This window comes from Excalfactoria chinensis, chromosome Z, assembly GCF_039878825.1.
Source record: "Excalfactoria chinensis isolate bCotChi1 chromosome Z, bCotChi1.hap2, whole genome shotgun sequence".
In the NCBI taxonomy this organism is placed as follows: domain Eukaryota; kingdom Metazoa; phylum Chordata; class Aves; order Galliformes; family Phasianidae; genus Excalfactoria; species Excalfactoria chinensis.
Window position 1 is genome coordinate 11,337,550 of NC_092857.1, and position 21,053 is coordinate 11,358,602.

General features: G+C 46.1%; 1 protein-coding gene across 3 annotated transcripts; it reads right to left on the minus strand.

Annotated features, from left to right (window-relative positions):
- Positions 1 to 430: 430 nt before the first annotated feature.
- Positions 431 to 20,957, minus strand: GDNF (glial cell derived neurotrophic factor). Of its 3 annotated transcripts, XR_011906009.1 has the most exons (4): positions 19,948 to 20,957; positions 18,542 to 18,739; positions 2,284 to 3,185; positions 431 to 1,787 (listed from the first exon to the last, which is right to left on the minus strand). XR_011906009.1 is itself a non-coding variant. In XM_072359788.1 (3 exons), exons 2-3 carry the CDS (start codon positions 18,711 to 18,713, stop codon positions 2,701 to 2,703), a joined length of 558 nt encoding a protein of 185 aa, XP_072215889.1. In that variant the 5' UTR covers positions 18,714 to 18,739; positions 19,948 to 20,957; the 3' UTR covers positions 2,183 to 2,700. The 3 variants fall into 3 exon arrangements, 2 of the variants coding, with proteins under 2 accessions (XP_072215889.1, XP_072215888.1); XM_072359788.1 differs by lacking the exon at positions 431 to 1,787 and having other exon boundaries at positions 2,183 to 3,185; positions 18,641 to 18,739; XM_072359787.1 differs by lacking the exon at positions 431 to 1,787 and having other exon boundaries at positions 2,183 to 3,185.
- Between the last annotated feature and the right edge of the window lie 96 nt (positions 20,958 to 21,053).

The following is a 21,053-nucleotide window of genomic DNA, read 5'->3' on the forward strand; positions in this document are numbered from 1 at the left end:
GATCAGGTGCTCAGAGCCTGGTTCAGCCTGACCTTGAATGTCTCCAGGGATGAAGCATATACCACATCTTAGGGTAACCCATTTCAGAAACCTCTGACCCACACTAGAAGTGGATGCTCCTTTGCAGAAAGAACTCAACATTTCTCCAGTGCTTCCTTATACAGGCTGGGGACTTGCAGTACTGTAACCTGGAAGTGGTACAATGGGGAATAAGTGAAAGCAACAACCAAGTAACAATAGAAATGAGTTTATTTTGTAAAAAGTTATAAAATGAATATTGTACAAAAATAAAGTCTGTAGAGAACTTTGGTTGATTAACACAAATGACTGAGACATAAATTGCAGGTGAAGTAAAAAACTCCAGAGAAGCACACTCCTGTTTCAATAAGGTCTAAAAAAAGAAAACAAAAAAACAAACAAAAAAAATCACAAACTTTACCCTTTTGTATTTTGAACGTAGTGATTTGCTGCTCAGAAAATGCACGGGGGGCAAATGTTGAGCAACGGAGCTGTGCATGCACCAAGCACTGCATCCAGCTCTCCGCCAGCAATGAAAGACCCTTGGCTCTCAGGTACTTGTGGCGGCATCTCAGCCGTGCCCTGCCCTGCACAGGTTGAGGTGTCCCCATGGCCTTGCAAGAAGAGCCCGCAGGTGGGCTCCGTGCAGCCAACCTCAGCCTGAGGAAGCAGTGGCAGTTGGTGCTGAGTTTCATTTTGTACGCATGGTACAAATTTCTAGGTGTGTTCTGGACTTTTCTGACCGCTCGCCCCTTCTTTTGGGGTGCTCCGAGGTGTCCCCATGGCCTTGCAAAAGCCTGCAGGTGGGCTCTGCACGGCCGACCTCAGCCCAGGGAAGCAGCAGCGGTCGGTACTGAGTTTTGCTTCATGCACACAGTACAACTTTCTAGGTGTGTTCTGGACTTTTCTGACTGCTAGACCCTTCTTTTGTGGTGCTCTGAGGGGCCCAGGGCAAAACAAGTGAGGAGAGCCATTGCATATTTGAGATAAAAGGTTGGACCATCACTTCTGTGTTTCAATAGGGATTTTTTTTTTTTTCTGTTGTTTTTTCTTTTTTGGTGGGAGTTGATGCTTCACTGATCGTCAGGTATGTCTACAGACCTGCACATAGTCTCCAGAACGGGAGAGCGGCAGGTAAGAATGCCCTTGCTGTACAGCCTCCCTCGCTGCTAGGAAACTCAGACTGCTCTGCTGTGTGGGTATGATCCTGTAACATTTCAGCAAATTATACAAAACTCTTTGGTTATTTAACACAATCGTTTACCTGAAGGCTACATTAAATCCAGGGCTAACTAGTAAGAGGGATTTAACCTTTTCTACATGGAAATATGGAAGGAAAAACTTAAGTAACTACAAGAAATTACAAGGCTAAATGTGATTAATTTTCATTTGTCAATAGTTATATGAGGTCAGTTGGCAAAAAGTGTGAGAAAAAAAAAAAAATTGTGGCTACATTTTAAATATGACTAGAATTAGTTTGTCTAACAGATGGCTAATGATGAGCCAAGTGCTGTGACCCTCACTCACGTTGAGCTGCGTTCACTCCTGCACAGAGATGACCACAATAATTTCCAGAAGTATTACTGAACATGAGGAAGGGCTGCAGACTTTGGCACTACATTTTGTGAACATAATCAGGTTTTTGTTTAAAAGCAAAAAAGGTAAAGTAAGTGATTTTTTGCATTCAAGTTAACACCTTCAACAGCATGGACCGTTGTTCCCAACTTATTTGTCTCTCTGTATCTTCCAAGCACCTTCTACTTTGGCACCTTTGAAAAAAAAAAGCTTTAATAAATAAGGAAAGGAGACTCATTACTGAACTGTAATAAATAACAATAACTTAATCTTAATAAATATCTTTTGTATATTTATGTCTCTGAACGGATGCATTGCATCAAGTAGTCTCTGCTCACTCACAATGACCAAATATAAATGTAGCTACGCAAGTGACATTAGTCCTTTGTAAACCAAAAGAAACACATTTTGTGTATGCCAGGCTTATTTCACTTACTATACTAGGAAGAAGTGCTTAAAAACTCAATTTGTTTTCATAGGTAGCAGAATAATGAAATCCTACACTTATTTGGAAGAAACGAGAGATGGAAATAACAAAACTTAACCAGTAAGTGGAACCAATTTGCTTTGTACTGACACTAGTCCTACAGAACTTGAGCCTGGGAATTTTTACTTTTGCCTGATACCATCATACATAGGATATTAACCTTATTACAGTTTAGAAGTCATCTTAAGCGCTGCAGAACCAACCTTCAATGACCAACAGCACAACGTGTCTTTGGGTAGAGCTGAGGGCACAGACTCAGCTTCCTGGTGCAAGTGGAGACGACCCCACAGCAATGCAGTACTGCAGGGCTCTCTTTTTAAGCGCGTTCCTCATGGATGCAAGTCTCACTGGTGGTGGACCGTGTCAAGTGGGAAAGGGAGTGTGTATGCCATCAGCTGCTGGCATCCCCACCTAAGCTTTTATTTACTTTCCTGTAGGACTTCAATAACCTCCATCTCTTAGGCCATCTTGCACCCCCCAGGCTTCCACGCCCCTCGTTCCGCATTCTTGGTCCTTTTTATTTTTTTCTGTTCTGAGCAGACACATCCCCGGGAACCTTGGTCCCTCTCTTTTCATCATCGCAGGAATGCAAAACTGGAGCCGCCTCCAGCGCACGAGAGTCAGACACATCCACACCTTTTTGCGGAATGTTTTTTCAGTATGTGGTAAACCAGGTTATCATCCAAAAAGGACAGGTCATCGTCAAAGGCTGTGGGTCTGCAGCAAGCTTGCCTCACTTTGTCATTGACTAATTTTTTCTTTCTGGTTAAGTTTTTCAAAATTTTGTCATACGTGGTCTCAACTGCATCACAAGATCCACTGCAATACCGGAAGATGAGCTCTTCTTTGGTTTCATATCCCAAATCCAAGTCAGTCACGTTTAAATGTATTTCTGTTAAGACACATCCCCGATTTTTGCCCTTTTGGTTCCTCCTTCCCTTCTTGCTGGAATTCTCTACGTTTGTGGCTGCACTTTGCCGGTTCCTCTCCCGCCTAGAAAAAATCGGAGTCTGTTTATCTGGTGATCTCCTCAGTCTCTTAATAGTGGCTTGAATAAAGTCCACTACCTCATCGAACTGATCTGGGTAATCCTCTGGCATATTAGCTGTTTGAAGAAGAGAGAAAATGCTTTGTAACATGTCAGCTCTCACAAAGTTTGCAGTTCAAAAACACAAGACACATGCAAGCTGCTCTGCCTGTTACTTCAGACACACTAAAAGCAGGGCAATCAGGAATCATAACTGAATCTCATTTGGGGAAAAATAATGAGATTTGTATGTATCTCTGTAGGTGTCTGCTTATGCTTGGTAGAACTCCAGCACATCTTTCAGTATTGAATGAACCCTGTCAAGACTGAGGGGAAGAAAAGCACACCATGGTACAGGTATTAATTAATGGGTGGATGAAGTTATGTTAGGGAGGTTACACAGGCTCTTTCTAGCAAAGCAGGAAAGGGATGAGGTTCCTTTGATGCAGTTTTGTGATTGTAATTGTTAAGCATTGTCTTTTCACACCAGCAATGGTTTGTATTGTGGAAGCCACCTATCGATAAGGCTTTTGAGCAGGACAGAAGGAGGAGTTTCCTGGGGTGCCAGGCTGAGCTGTTATTCCTGGCTGAATGCCTGCATTTTAATGCTTTTAGGGTATAATTATTGTCATTGCTTCTGAAAATGATCTTCTAGGACTATTTTGCATCACAAGACACTTATTAGACTGAGTAAAAATAGGTCAGAATAGAAGTATTATGTTAATTTTCAAGGTAAATTTTATTAATGCATTTTCTTCTCTGAAAGTTAAAATAGCTATTGCATTTTGCACTTGATATGTACTTCATCAGAGCTAAGTTATTCAACTAAATTAAATGTTAAAGTCAATGAAATATTTTGACACTGATAGAATGAACCTCTCCAAGGAAGGTGAAATTAAATGTGTTCTTCAGAAATGTTCTAAGAACTCTGTTTTTTATCATGATTTGAAATAACATCACATTTTGAAACCTTTATGCTTCCCATGAACTAAATCCCTCAGCTGAATTTGCTTTAGTGAAAACAGCGATTTAATGACAGGTCAGGCTGTCAGAAGTCCATGGCCAAATGCCTGTATTGTACATTATTAATAACTGTATATTAAAAACGTAAATAACATTGCAGCACTGAGATAGGTTTTCTCATTCATTGCGCCAAAAATTGAGTCTTTGAGGACTCACTTCCTTTGCAGAAAGAACTAAGTGGATGCTTCCTTCTGTAAGTAATTTGTAAGTGTCCACCTGCACAGCAGACTGGTGTCAGATACCCAGCCCTGTATTGAAAGGGGTTCCATCTCTAAAGGACCCCTAGTAATCTGCCAATACTAGGAAAAGTGATGCAGTGTGCCTGGTCAGGTCTTGATGCCTGCAATAAGTCACCATGGCTCTCACTCAGATAGGTACTGACATAGGAATAGATCCATGGCAAAAATCAGGGCCACGCTTCCTTAACAAGTGCTACAACAGATAGGAGTTTTGATGGGAGACAGAGCAGTAGAAGACCCCAAATCACATGTGATCGGGCAGTCAATACTTTTATTAGGAGAGACAAAAATCTCCCAGACCAGTGGGAGTTTCCCAGTGACTATAGAAGAACACACGTATGGATGGCTGTTACCTGTACAGTCATACAAGACCTGAACAAGCCAGGATCCTGCACCAAGCCCCATATTCCTGTCCACTGATGGTAAGTGCACATTTCTGACTCTTTTCCAGCTTTACCTTTGAACCAAAACAACCATTACAAGTCATTCCTACAGGCTGGGCAGGTAGCACTGAATGCCCCATTTAGTTCTGTTGCAGGATAGGATGGTCTGTCTACACTGAAGAATACTGCCCTACTAAGCAAGGTCTGGGTCAATGTGGGATATGTTCCACAAAAGTAGGAAGAGGTAGACCTCAAGCTCAGTCAAGGAACAAGACCCACTCGGAGCTGTCCCAGCATCCACTGCTGAAGTACAGGCTTTGCCCTGGCATAGATATGGATGGAACAGGCTTTGCCCTGGCATAGATATGGATGGAAAGGAGTTTGTTACTTGCTCTTGTTGATGGAGGACTAGGATGGTTTCTAGGTTTCTCATGCAGAAATTAGCTTTCGTTGTTTACAGCCCCACTGGGGAAGGCTGTGACTCCGAGGAGACAGCTCTGGCTGTGCCATTCTCTATTCTCACCTTCCTGTCACCGACTTATACTACTGTGACCATCCCAGCCCACACTTCTGTTACACATGCCTGGCCCAACCCTTGTAGCAACAGTGCAATACAAGACGTTGGCAACAAAGACTAACTTCCAGCAATGTGGAAGGCATACCAGGGTTCAGCAGAACCCATGCAGTGGACAACCACCAGGAAGAGGATGGGGGATTGCTACAGGGAAACTTAACCTATGCCTGGAGACTCTTGTCTGATGTCTTCAGCTTCATAATTACCCACTAGCACAGCATGGGAACTAAGTTTTTCCCTACCTAAGGAAGTAGACAGAAAACTCTGAATTACATGAATAAATAACAACCCAACTAGACATACTGCTTTTATACTTGCAATTCAGCTGAAAAATGTCACCCACCCATGTGACAGTGGGTGACAGTACAGGAGTCTACTTGAGTTACTAATGCTAATCTGACAGCTATAGTGTCCAAGCACTGTCCTGCTCAAACCAATGAAGTATGCTCTAGAGAGCAGATAAAGAAGGGAAAAGGTCCATGTGATGGTCTGCATTCCCATTTCAAGCCCATGCTGATACCCATTCTGGTTCATGTGACATCATTATAACAAATGCACAAATGGAGTAACATCACTAAGAGCTTTCTATGCTGCAAAGAAGCCTGTGATAGTAAAACGGAGTAAAACACACTGTGGAACAGATATGAAACACCACTAATGCAGGCATGGAATGCCAACACAGGAGAAGGTGAAAGTGGAGGGGAAAAACTAGATCAAGACAACAAGGTATCAACTAGAGGAGCCCACCTACACACATGGACTTGCTGCAATTATAATCGGGGGTAATTAGCAGTGTGACTGACTCCACTAATCTCAGTGGGGCTTTAACACAAACCACATGGGAAGAACTCCAAGATGTAATCTGGGATGAAGCATGCATGGCCAATACAGCTAAAGAAGCTGGAGAACCTTGCTCAGCTCATCCCCTCTTGCAACATCAGGACACTTAGGAGACTCACTGGGAGAGCTGCCAACACTCTGAGTGTGATGAATGCCAATTTTCTGTCTCCAGGGTGTATTTCCTCTTCAGCACAGGGAATTGGAAAATATCCCAAGCAGATATCCAAATCATTACAGAGGAGTGCAGTGACCCTCAGTAATTTGGGGATTACATCACTGGAGGAGACATAAGATATACAGGTGATATTTGGGAATATTTGGGGACTTTTGAGAATGATAGTCACACAGTCCCACTTGAGGAAATGTCCTGGACTTAACAGCCCTGGACAGTGAGAGCCTACTCACCTACAACTGCCCATGCTGTTAAAAGACTATGCATGCGCATAATTTTAAACACAGTGTTACTGTGTTACTGTGCTACTTAGTAAATGCTTACAAATTAGACAGTAATGATCCTCTACCCAAGCTAGTCACTAACAATACAACAGTGCACCTTCTGACACCTTTTAAATGGACCACAGATACGACCCAAGTTTCCTCATGTAGTTTAGCACTACTTGAGGAACAACTCCAACCCCTGCAGTCAGCCAGACTCTGGCTGGCCCAGCTAAATATAGTCCTACAAGGCTGAGCTTCAACACACTCAGCAGCAAGGCCCTGAGCTGTTGGTACAGCATCAAGTGCAGCTGGACCCAGCAACCACTAAATCATGGATCCAAGCCATGGGATGTACCCACATAGCTTGGAGTTAATTATCCACTATGAGCAGCTTGTAGGGTTATGAAGGAAAACTTGAGAACCAGGACAGACATTTTATGACTTAATAGGTATATTCTGTTGTCCAATAAGCAAGGGTGAAAAGCAGAGGGTCTGGAATTAAATGCTGTATTAAATACCCGAAGTAGAATCCTGGGAATCATGCAGAAGTACCAGCCCTAACACAAGGTGTGATGTGTTGAAACAAGGCACTAAAGATAAATGTGAAGGAAGATACCACCAGATATCACACACAAATAAGCAACAACCACTGACCAAGGACAAAAGACCATAAAAGGCTTACAGGCAGCAATAAAGATGGAGAAGATGGACAGTAGGACCACCCTAGCCCAGCCTCCCAGCATCACAGCCACCACAAGATGGGCACTTGTTTAGTCTCTGCACTGTAGTAAGTGCAGCTGGGGGGTTAGAGGATGCTAAGCTGTGTGGTCAGGGAACACCAGCACAGGGACAAGTGCTGGACTGTGATCTGAATAAAGACACTTGATTCATCCATGATCTGTTTAATTAGTTATCTCTCTGTTGCAAACACTGCTTGAAAGCCATTTATAGTCTCAGAATGAAGATAAACAGCCTGGCAGCTTTCCTCTCTAACAAACAGTACTGAAGGGATCACGCTGGTTTGAATCCACACTAGAAAGGGCTTTCTGTCGGGATTTCAGATCCCTAGGAAAAGGGAATTACTATCCTTTCCTATAAACACACAGTTGGCATTTGTGTGTGTGTGATATTTACATACACACACTTACAAATATGTGTAATTACACACACACATATTTTTTCAAAACAAACTAATTTACTGACAACACTTCCCTTCTGGTGGAAAAGCTGAGAGAACAAACATGACAGATGCTTGTCAAGCTGTACAAAGTACCAGCAGAAAATGCTCAGATACTACAGCAACGAAAGCAGCCAAATCCCTTCTGAGCAGCAGTCCCTGGTCCTTGCCCCCAGGGCATGAAGGAATCAGATATTAAAAATATGAAGCCATCTAGGATGGGATAGGATAGCCCACAACAGCATGCTCTCAGCATAGGTTAGTGAAAGCTCCTTGAAGGATATCTGTAAATCCTGCAAAGTAACATCTATCCTTGGGAGACATAGGGCCTCTGTGTATCTTGCTCACGATGTGGGATACGGCCTCACAGATCCCAGTGGGACAGTACAACAGGGCTGAACCTTCATCAATCACTGACATATGCTGCCATGGACACTCACAGGACTGGTGCAAAGTCATCACACTCTGTTTGGGGTTTACACTGCAATTTTGAAGGCCATTTCCTGATCACTAAACTCACAGAATATCACTCGGCTGAGCTTCTCCTTCCAATTGTATAAAATCCCATATCCCATTCCTTCCTCTCTTGACCCTTTCACATTCCTGGCATACAGATGTTTTAGCATTTGCCTAGTCTCTGCTTAGCACCCTGTCAGTGGGAGCAAGGGGCATACAGTGGAGCTCTGGTGGGAGCTGTGGAAAGTACACATGATCTGTTTTTGCTCATAGAATCACATAATGGTTTGAATTTGAAGGGACCTTAATGTTCACCAGGTTCCAACCCCTTGCCATGAGCATGGAAATGACCTATTAGATTAGGCTGCCCATGGTGCCATCCAACTTGAACACTTCCAGAGATAAGGCACCCATATCTCACTCTCCTGCAGCTCACTTCCCCTCCCACTCTTTCAGTGCCATGCAAAGAAATGGACACTTAAGTAGGAAGAGGCCTCCAGTGGCAATCACATCCTGAGTGTGTTTTCTAGTACCAGAATGTCCAGAGCAGGGACTACAAATGGTAGACCTAAAGCTGCTCCGTTTCTGGGCAGCTTCATGTCCAGTTGAACCAGGGCTATTGATCTGACAGAAGTTTTTCAAAGGATAGAGAATGAATAAAAACAGAGGAAAGAAGAAACATCACAGGATTGGTCACACATCCAGAAAAGTGACCAGGCTGGAAGTAGTTGGTAACACCAAATGTCCCAAATTCCAGGATTCTAACAAGAATAAAGAAATCTGGTCTACTTTATAAAGATATTTAGAAATCAAGACTATCTGTGTCTTCTGATTGCTGCCTGCAAACCCTCTGCTTGCCTTCTGAACATGTAGATTCACATTTTAACTCATTTTTGTGTTAGGAACCTCCCTGTTTGAATGCAAACAGAAATTCTTGCCCCACTGCTACACTCCAGAACGCGAGGCTTTGACCTGCCTGTCCCCTGCACAATCCCCATCCCCTGTTCACCTTAAGAGCTGGCAACAGGTGCACGCTCCTGCAGCAAACATCTCCAGGGCTCCCTACCAGCCCCTGCAGAAAGCCACCCCAGAGCTGTGCTTTGGGTGTACAGGGAAACATGCTTTCCTCTGGGCATCTTCTCTTCTGCATCTCCCCAGAGCCTGCTGTTACATTTCCAGTTAATTAGAGAAACCATGTGCCAGCAGGACAGGGATCTGGTGCCTGTGCTTTTGAGAACACTGAACAGTGGTCAGACTTCTACCTAAAATAGCTCTGAATATCCAAAGTATGCTTACTGCATTCTCAAGAAAACTGTTTCCATTAAGGAAAAACGGGCATTTTATTTCTGTCTGTTCAAATGGGATCAAAATTACATTTTGTAAAACTATTCCTTTTATTTCACCAGCAACAATTTTATTTTAAAGCCAAATATTCCCCTGCAGTGGTAGTAACACAGCATGGTAGAGCAAGAAACCCTCAGTTTGTACCTGACCACAAATTAGTTTCAGTGGGAACAGATGGACCTTCAGCTTTTGAGAAAAAATTCCAGTTACTTGTTTTGGTGCCTGGTCATGGATTTAAAAGGCTAACTACAGCCTCTAATAACCATGCTGCCTGTTTTCTTTTACAATAAATGCTTAAATTCTATTAATTGCAAAATAATAATTAATACAAGTAGCTTCTCCTTTTTATTTACTATTTTGTAATATTCCTACTTTTTAAGAAATTTATCTAAATCTTTAAGTTTGAAGTTACCGGAAACTCTACTTCATGGAATAGATTTCTGTAGTGACCTCAGGAAAATGTAAGAGCATCACAGCAATATCAGCTGGTATTCTGCATATCCTGAGTTAAAGGGATGTAATAAAAATCACATAAGGTATACTAAAAATGATAAAATTAGACTTTTGTTTGAAACTGTAGCCTCTATGCATGTATTTGTGGGATTCTGTGGGTACTACATCAAAACATCACGCTAGACATTTAATAAAATTACCAGGATAATATTTCACTTAAATACAGCTGTCTTTCAAGTACAGAGGTTCAAACAATGGCATTCAGCATGCAGTTTCAAGTCAGATTTCAAAGTTCAATGGATTTAATCCAGCTCATTATAATGATAAGTGTTATTTAGAAAACCCAGATGCAGATCTGTGTTAGGATCAAATGGCCCCTTTTCAAAAATGGTTCTGGTACTTCCATCTGGGCCCTGAACTTAAGTATTTTAATTTCCTTTCTTTCCTCCAAAGTTATAATCATAGAGATGTTTCTTCCAAGATCACTTGCTGGTGGGACATATATACATGTAATGTAGCCATAACTGTAACTGCAGTGAATCACTCTCATTTTTTTCACTGCCTGTGAAAACTTTTCAAGTTAAAGAGGGTACATTTAGGTTGGATATAAGGAAAAAGCTTTTAACCGTGTGGGTGGTGGGGCACCAGAACAGGTTGCCCAGAGCTGTGGTGGGTGCCTCATCCCTGGAGACTTTCAAGGCCAGGACAGATCAGGCTCTGAGCACCTGACTGGGCTGTAAGCGTCCCTGCTTGTTGCAGGGGAGTTAGACTACATGACCTTGAAAGGTCCCTTCCAGCTCAAACCATTCTACGATTCCATGAAGATGACTCTTCATGATATTTTCTTATGCTTAGCTTGCTTTGCAATACTATTTTCAGGTACTTCTTATAGTGGGGTGGACAAGCTCTACCACAACACAGAATCTCTCCATCTCATACCATAAAGGCCTTCTTTAGGAGACCCCTGGAACAACGTGTTTGTGGAAGTGTGACCTTAGAGAGGCTAAAATTACTCAAGTTATTAACACTTTGTTTCGTAAAGAAAGTGTGAACTGTTATGGGGATAAAACATTTATTTTATTGAAAATGAAGTACTTTTTCACAGAATTATAGAATCATAAAAAACACAAAGCTTATTGTGCAGGCTTCAAATCAAAGGCAGCTGATAAAACTGGTTATACTGAAAGGTGTCCATGATTTAAACAATTAAAACATACCTGCTTAGGAATGTCTTTGCTTTCATGCCTTGCATGAAAATCTGTGAGGCTCAGAAGGAAATTGAAACCAGTTGGTTGTATCCATTAGGAAACAGAGCGTCACAGACAGCAGGGGCAGCTCATCTCTAAATGTTTAATACAGTTCTGGTTCGCTACACTACTGCCTGCCTTGCCAGCTCCCAGGAAACAAGCATCCCTGCTCTCATGCAGAAAGCTCTCAGAAATGGGCCTCTCACTGGTGTCACTTGTCTCTAATTAAGGCAAAGTGCTAAGTAACCTGGCTAAGTCACCTGGAGTATGATGCTGCTGCCACACACACCAGTCAGATACAATAACGCAGAACTGGAAACAGGCATGGGCTTCAACTACCTGATGTGCCTGTCCCTAGTGGAGTGGCCAAGCCTTGTGTTTGTAGCTCCCCAGCTAGTTCCCAGCCACTTCCCACAGGTGGATCATAATCAAAATCTGCAGAGTACTTCATACTTCCTCACTGTCAGGCTTAATGCCTCCCCTTGCATCCTCTGCCTGCTTTCTCACAGGTATGAGATGCTGATCCTTCTCAGGGAACCTCACTCTGTTGTTCGCAGCAGAAGACAAGGCAGCAACAACAAGACCATTGTAATTGCTGCCAGTAGGGCAACAGCTTGGTCACAACAAAAGAAAAATCAAGGCTAGATGAAATGGACAAAGGAAAGGAATCAGTCTTGTAAGCTGACAGGTCCACAACAGTTTCTTGCTCATCTGGTCAAGGTGTGAGTTGCTCCCAAAGTTCTGCCTGACTCTGGGGCTGGGCATCCACCCCCATCTATCTTGGGGTTATCAAAGAGGTGCTGCACCTTGCAACCAGGCAGGATGTGATCTCACCTCTGACTGCAAGCTCTGAACAGCCAGACCTAAAGTACTAAGGAGCAGAAAGCTTTAATTGCTCGCAAGATTTTGTTACAGACCTTGGCCTAGCCTGAATGGCCAGGGGCTGTATGGACACTGAATAACACGAGACACTCTCTGAATGAAGTTACAGCATGAACAGTGTAGAAGAGAAAAAAGGAAGCAAAGTAAACAGCCTTCTCCTGAAGACAGTCATGGAGCCAGAGCCAAGTCTGGGTGCAGCACACAACTGCCCTGCTGCTCACTGTCTCCTTACAAAAGCCTTGTAAGCCTCTACATTTGTATCAAAATGAAGAAATCTGTAAATTACTAGTACAGATACCGCCTGGTTTACACTAAATGCTTTGCTCTCTTCCATCCCTGAGAGAGCCTTAAGCAAGTATGTATTACTGGAACCTGAAACCTGCGAACTGTACTAACAACAGGGTATGCAGCCACCTAATGGACACAGCACAGAGACTTTAATGGAGGAAATATTGGTAACAAGAATAAACTCTCTTTAGCATTCCTGGTGCAGAAGTGATCCAGGTCAGCCCTCACACAGCACCTTGCGTTGGTCATACAGTTCCACTTTGGTGCCAGCTCTCTGAACATGGACAGCATGACTGAAATAACAGCAGAAAACCACTTCAATGACAGTTCAACACAACTCTGATCAAGTAACTGCTCCTAGGCTGCTCTTACGCTGGATCTCTCAGCTTCAGGGGTGTGCCAAAAAAAATGCAGCAGAAAGGGCCCCATTCCAGTCCCCATCCTGGAGCAGTAAAGCAGAGTCCTGTGTGCAAAGCCACAACTGATGACGCTGCTGGGACAATCTCTGCTGCTATCTGATTTTGATCTGACCTATAAATATATGTTTACTTCCTGTATTTCAACATTTTTTTGCAGCAGGTACGATATGGAAAGTTTTAACATCACAGTTTTGTAAATGTTCTTATTATAGTAACCAGTTCACAGCACTCGGGCAAAAGCTCTGCCACAGAGCAATCATGCTGGGATGTGTGGAGCACAGCTTGTCAGATGGTGTCAGTGGCTGCTCAGAGGCAGACAGGCTCTGCCCTCTCCTAGAACTGCACTGGATACACGCCTCCCTGTCAAAACTCTTGTAATTGCTGGTTTTGTCAAGGGAGTGTTGTATGTTTGGGATGGGAGCAGAGGTGGTCCAGTCATTTTCACACATCCTGTTACTTGAAGGATGTATGACAACCTTGCCTCTGTAACACTGCCTTGCCCAGATGCAGGAAAACAAGCATTCTGAAACCAGTGCTTGATTCTTTTTGGGCCTGTTCCTGTTAATTAATCACTAAGGCACTTATGCAAGTCCCACCACATTTGAAGAAATGCACCCTCAGTTTTCAGCCTTGTACCAGAGGCACAGACTAAGGCAAAACCTACTAAGTCACACAATGTGACTTTATTCCTTAAAAAGGAATGCTGACGTTTGAAATGTCTTAACACAATCCATTTTCAGTCCTTGATCTCAAAAATAGAAATATCTGTGTCTTAATGCTTTTTTTGTGCCTATCTCAAATACATCTTCTTGTATTTTTTTTTTTCTCTTTGTAACCAGGATTGGACTGCCAAGAATCACTGAAATCTTTCCTATGCTTCCACTTAGCAAGTAGTACTTGACCAGAAACAACAGCTGTTTTGTCAGAAATGACCACCCTGTGGTGTCAACCACTTTACTAACACTAATAATATCAATAGCTTATTTAGATGTCTGATGATCTTGAACATTGTTATGCTGTAATATTTAGTATTCCTCATTTATTACCTGTCATTAGGTTATTCCATGGAAGTATGATAATCCTTAACAAGTGTTCCATGGGGTTTGGCCTGTGTACTCAAGGTTTTAAGACACAGTTGCATGGTGGTGCATGTGGGATGAAGACTGGATATTTGCACAAGGTATTCACTCTATCTGCAGTTACAGAGGATGGGAATCCATGACCCTGGTGACTTTTCTCAGTTTCTGTAATTTTATATATTTTAAACCTGCTTTATGCAGGAGCACTGTAATTTACAAAGACAATGCAAGCTATCATTTTCAGGATCCTGTTCTGGTGGATAAATAATTCCTCTCCTAGCAATCCATTAACAGCTATTACTGAGCTGAAGGGGATTCCTAAAACATATTCATGAGGCCTACATAAGGTGACCAAGAAATGCATGTAAGGTGTGTTATCTAGCAGCTCACATCTGCAGAACATCTAAAAGGATCCACACTTCCACCGGAAAATTTTTGAGGCCCATAAAAAAAGGACCAAAGACATAAAACTTTAAACAAAGGATAACTGTTAAAATGAGAATAAAACCAGATTCTCTTGCATTTCAATCATTTTCTCCTTAGATCTCAGAACATCCTTCACAGCAATATATTCAGCAGATATTCCTGAGACTGCAGAGACAATGGATTCTCCGGCTATATGCATTTGGATTTACCCAGACGTGCCTTGTTCTTTCTTTTCTAAAATTCTGCCTATGAAAAGATGTCTCTGAATGCCTGAGATTTCTAAATGACTAGAAAACCTGGGTGTGGCCATGCAAACAAAGTTTACTATATATATGCTGGCGCAGTGACATACGTACACTCGATCTGAGAGTGGATGGATGCACCGGCTGTACTGCATACACACAGATCAAATGACGACTGTGGCACCTGCTCATCTTCTCTGATGCATTGCATTTACTGTGCATGGGCAGGTTACCTCTGTGCCTTGTGAGTATCTTACTCTAAAGTACATCTGCTGCACTTCAAAGTGTTTTGGGCAGGAAAGCCTGCACAGAGTTCTCATTTATAACACAAAATATGTCTAATAAATACTGTAAGGAAGGTCATGAATTCATATGGGAATATAACTTAATACTGTTTTTGTCCTAAAGAGCCCTGTAATATCACTGTTCTTCCTAGATACCTTCCATACTAGTTGACAAAATTCCAACTAACTGCAGAACCTTAATATTAATAATACCTGAGCGGGGATACAAAGAGTGTTTAACAGAGGTAAAATACATATATAATTTGGTGTATGTGCTATAATGTGACAAAGGAGCTTCAAAAACACTTCACCATCCTGTGGCCAACAAACAACTCATCCACTGTAACTCAGAGAAACATCTTCCCCTTCTATTAGAAAGTGATGTTTCTCATTTAGCTTTACTGTTAGCTCTTATTGAAGTTGCCCAACCAATCAAAAGACTTCTTGCCATGTCCTAGATGCTGGGATACTTCTGCCCTCACATATGTGTTGATTATGGCTATAGAGGGCAAACAGAAAATGTATTTCCTGGAACCACATGTAAATCAAATCAAGTATTTTTTGTTTTTGTTGTTTATATTTGTTCTGTTCACAGCTACAATTTAATCCAATTATGCCCTTCTACCTGCAGACTGTAGCATGACAAAAACAAAGAAGGGTTTTCTAACTCTACAAACACCACAAACTTCTTCATGTGAAATAAGCTGTCCCATGACCACTGATGCCTAAAACACCTACAAACACCGGAATCACCTCAGACGTGCTATAGATACAGAGGCTACTCTCACCCCAGTGTCCAGTCCAATAAAAAATGCAGAACACTACAATGCCAGCACTCTGCCATATCTAATTACTGCCCTGAACAACAAAGGTCAGCACATTACACCTGATCAGTCTGGGAGGTTAGGACCTCACCTGTAGGCTGGAATGAAGAAGTGTTTCAGGCCAACCTGAAAGAGATGGGGCAGCATCAGGTGACCTCAGAGCACTGTGCAGAGAAAGAAGACCCATCCAATGGGAAAACATAAACGTGCTGAATGCCCGTAAAGAAAGATCTGCACTTCAGCAAGGCATACAGCCTGCCCCTAGGAGTAAGGCCTGATCCTTCACCCCTATCAACAACTTCTGAAGATAGCAATCAAGACCTGAGCATCTCCCCACCCAGCCTGCACTGGGGTCACTTCAGGGGAGAGCAGCGTACTCCAACTCGAGCACATGCGGCACTCCAGGCAGATGAGCCAACACAGGTGATGATGGAGCTCCCAGCAGACCGTGAGCTGCCTGCAGAGGCACCGGGCCATCAGTCCCAGAGACACACCATACATCAGGACAACCTGCAGGCCTGCCAGCAGGCCACACACATGCCTGATGCTTGCAAGAGAAACCACAAGGTCCATGTGGCACAGCCATTTCCCCTCATATATGTGGTACCTCTCCCCAGTGCAGGAGTGTGCATGCCACCAAACAGCAAGCAGAGAGAAACCAGTGCACCAAAGGCCCCTGATGCAGTTATCTAACATGGCTGCTGTGGTGGAAACGCCACAGCATGTCTGGGTGGGATCAGCCTCACTGGCCCTGTGCTCGCAGCCTGCTCCCAGACACCACAGGCTTTTAAATCAACTAAAGTAGCGCGAAAGTGATTCAAAGTATTTCACCACATTCTTACAGGCACCTCTCTCCCCTGACTCACCCAACTTGGCAGCAGGGCTGAGAGAAGAGTCTCCAGCACTTGGCCGTGGGTGCTGTGCTGCTGCTGTGCCAAAATCACAGAAACTCCTTTTTCTTCCTGACTTCTGCCGTGAATAGCAGTGCCGGTATTTTCCCCTCGTAGTCATACTACTGATTTGTGACTCTCGCAGCTGAAAGGCAGAGGCCAAGCAACCAGGCCTTTCTGAAAGGCAGTAACCTGGGATCCCTCTCTGCTCAGCACAGCCCACCCTGCACTGCAGGAGAGGTTTTAGGAAGAGGCTGCCACAGCTCAGGTGAACACTGCTTGCCTTTTTTTCCACTTGTTTAACCCCTCCACAGAAAAAAAAAAAATAAAAACAAAAACAAACAAATAAAAAAAAAAAATAAAAACAACCCAAAGACAAAGTAGGAAACAATGACAAGTTTTGGACTGCTACCCGTCCCCTCGAGCTGCTGGCAAGAAACCAGCTCACAAGGAACTACATTCCCAGAAGTAACTTTAAAGATAAAAGCGGCATTGTATAAATACTTCCTCTTTGGAAAGACAGAGCACTAATGCTCTTCAGCCCGTGCTGCCGCTCCCCTAATGCTCTCCTCAACAGAGACCCAGCACTGCAGCAAGCCTGCGCTGATGTGTCCCTGCCTGCGGAGGGACAGCTCAGTGCCCCAGTGTCTTCTTCACCATGGCCCAGCGGCAGGGGACACGGCTGGGACAGGAGGAGGCAGCAGCCTCAATGGGGAGAAAGTAGGATCTCAGAGAAGAAACAGAAACCGGGAGGGTAAGGATGCAGATGTATGCACGGGGAGAAATGGACGAGGAGCTGGATGTCGGAGGGCGGATGCAAAGTGGCGTTGTGGCACGCAATTCTCTGCTCGGCGCCTCCACGCTGCCTGAGCCTGGCTGCTCCCGGGGAAAGCAGCGCGAGGCTGGGGCCGGGGCTGCCGCGGCCGCGGTGAAGGACGTGCCTCCCGATAAGGAGATAAAAACGAATCCTGATTATGGGATTCTCTCCGCATCCTCCAATGAGCTAAACGAAGAGGGCTGAGCAAGGGCAAAGGGAGCAACCTCTGAGATGTGTCCCAGCCTTTGCTGAGCGAACGTCTTTACGATCCATGTGAGTATTTTGCCGCTTCTTATTGAGTCATATTAACTCCCACTTTAAAAAGCTGGTGGTGTTAGCGTAACACTCACACACCACTGCGAAAATCCTCTATCTGCTATTGTAGGAGACCTATTATTAGTGAGACATTATTATTATCTGTCATTTGGACTGTAAGCTGTCTTACTGTGAGCTGGTACATGCGGATGGCTCTACACGGAGCTCCCAACCTCCTTCCCCCCACCTTCCCCCCCCGCCCCCCTGCCCAAACACACTCTACTCTCCTGTAAATTTCCGTACAGACACACTAATTTGGGGATAAAGATCCATGGAGGATTTAATGAAACTCAGCAGCATTCCAGGATGTGTACAGCACCTCACTCTGTGGCGCCCCGTCTCCACCAGGACCGGTGCCCGCTGCAGACAGTGAATAATTGCATTGGCAGGGCCGAGCACCGTGAGCAGGCTGAGGCAGCGGGGAGGGAGCTTCAGTGCCTGCGTTGCACAGCATATGTACCCAATTCTCCCGCCAGCTCCTCTGCTCACTACTAACCTCCTCATCTCTCTACACTTTCCAACCAAAGGGATCTTAGCACTGCCAAGAAAGAAGGGACAGAAGGAGGGTGGGGGGCGGGGGGTGGGTGGTGAGGAGGGTGGGGACCAATGCAATTGCCAACCTGGAGCTTTTGAGGATGGAGTTTTGGAGCTGCTGGAGCCAGACCAGAACTGGCTGGGAGAGACATGGGGGCTGAAAGGTTGGGGACTGTCCTTTCCTCACCCTGACGCCTGGGCAAAGGGGAGCAGGTTTAGCAAGACAGACAGTGGTGGCTACAAAGGGGAATGTTTCTTACAGTCACTGTGCACAGCATAGGGAGGCGGCAGGCTGATGGGGGAGAGATCGTCTTCAGGCCCCTCTACCACTGAAGGGGGCCCCTCGGGAGGCATCTTACCAGCGGGCAGGGGTGAGGTGGAGACCGTGTTGAGCAGCACCACGCAGACAGCCACAATATCCCATAACTTCATCTTAGATCTCCTTCCAACACGGGCCCCTGACAGAGAGGAGAAGGCAGGGTTAGCTCCCAGGTGCTGTGCTCCCCCAACCCTGACCCTACCTTGCAGCCCAGGGGGCAGCAGGGGACAATAACCTGTGCCCAATTGTGCTCTTCTCTCTCCATGACACCTCCAGATCCTCCTGTCCCCATCATCTCCCAGAGCTTCCACCTCACCATGAAGGAGAAGGGGTGCAGGATAGGCTCTTTGCCCAAGGGATGAGAGGGTATGATTGTGTCCCTGTGCTGGCAGCCAAGTCACCTTGTGCTCATTCTCCCTCAACACCCGGGCAGAGCCAGGGCACCTGTCCCCTGGCTGGACTGGGCTGGTCTGGTCTTCAAGGCTGCGCAGCTTTGCTGTGGAGTGGGCAATCCACATTTCCCTTTACCCTCTTCTCTTGTTTCTTTACCTTTCCTTTTCTTCCCTTTCCCCCTTTCTCTTTCCCCCTTTCTTCCTCCCTTCCACCTTCTTATTTTTTCCTCCAATCCTCTTTTATGTCTTTGTTTTCCTTTTTTGCTTTCTTCTTCCTTTCCTTAACCCCCCTCCCCCCTCTCCTTACCACTTCCTCTATCCTTTCCCCTATCCTTTTTTCCTTTTCCTTTCACTATCTTTTTTCCTATTCATTCCCATTTCCATTTCCTTTTCCACGTTTTCCTCTTTTCTCTTTCTCTTCCCGTTTCCCCTTCCTGATTTCATATTTTCTTTTTCCTTTCCTCTTTCTTTTTTTTTTCCCCCTCATTCCCCTTTCAATTTTGTCTCCTCTCCCTTTCATCCTTATTGTTTTCCTCTCTTTCTTCTTATCTTCCTTTGCCTTTCTCTCTTTCATTTTTATTTCCATCTCTCTTCCCTCTGCCCTTCTCCCATTCCCTCCTTTCTCCATGCCTGCCCTCACACACCCCGATACCCACCGCTCGTGGATTACAGCTGCCCCCAGCCCGCTTCTGCCTGCCGACAGCGAGCGGAGAAGCGGAGAACGGCGGGGCGCCCGCCGGTGCCCGCAGCCCGGCCCGGGAGAGTGCAGCCCCGAAGAGTCGCGCGGCTCCCGCTGCCCAGAGCTCAGGGCCCGCTACCTCCGCCGGTCGCAGCGCGGACCACGTCCAAGCGCCGGCGCTGCCCTCGCACCTCGCAGGGTCCGGGGCCCTGTGCTCCCACAGAAGGTGCCCGCCCCGACCAGCCCGCGCCGCCGCAGCTCCCGCCTCCCTCTCACCTCCGAGCTGGTCTCGTCGGACCCGAGACGGACATCAACGCCGGGGCGCCGAGCGGCCGGACGGGCGATGCATGTGGGCCAGGTCGGGGTCCGACCGCCGGGACCGTCTTCACGAAGAGGAGGCGTAGAGAAGGGGGACAAGGTCGCAAGTCTGGGTGGAGGCAGAGGGCAGACTCCAGCAGAAGCCCCGGCGGCTACTCCCGCCGCTGCCGCAGGTGCTGTAGCCGCGGCTCCGCGGAGGTCTGCGCCCGCTCCGGCCCCGGAGCCTCGTTCAGCAGCGGCGGGAGCGGCCCGAGCCGCGGGGAGCGCCGCCTGGCAGCGGGAGCTGGCTCTGGGTGCTGCTCTTGGGACCCTGCCTGGAAATCTGAGAAAGACACTCCATCAACAACTGCGGGGAATCAGATGAAGACATCAGGGCTCCTGTAACGCCAGCTGGTCCAGCACCGCGGGGAGCCGCGCACCGCTCGGACACGCACGCAGCGGCAGGAAGGGGAAAAAAAAAAAAAAAAAAAAAAAGAAAAAAAAAAGGCAGCTGAGGAGGGGAGGGAAAAATAAAATAAAATCACACCACCCCCCTCAGCCTGCTGGGAGAATCAGCGGCCGGCGCTGGGATTTGCAGGGCCGGTTGCAGCGGCGGCGGCGAGGCTTCGCCCTCCAGATCGGGGGTCCCGTCGCGGCGAAAGCTTAGATCCAAACGGGGAGCGGCGGGAGGCTGGGCCGGTGCCGGGAAGCGCCCGCCGAGGCCGTGCCTGGGCGCGCCCGGCTCCCGGGGTGCCGCGGGGCTCTGCGGGCGGGGACGCGGGGCTCAGCGAGGCGCTGGGGGCTCCGCACCCGCGGGTGGAGAGATCGCGGAGCCGGACGTGCGGACGCCGGGGCTTTGCCAGGGCGACTCTGCGCCGCAGATGGATTTATAGGGCTCTTTGGCAGTGACGCGCCCTCCGCTGATTCGCTTTCAGACCCAAACATACACGCTGGCCCCCCGCACCGGACCCCGCGGAGCCTCGAAATATCTCCCGGCTGAAGTCACCGGCCCGACATACCGTGCGCTGCGCGGCCGCCGGAGCACCTCTGGCTCCGCGGCGGCGGTGCCGGGCCGGGGTAACCCA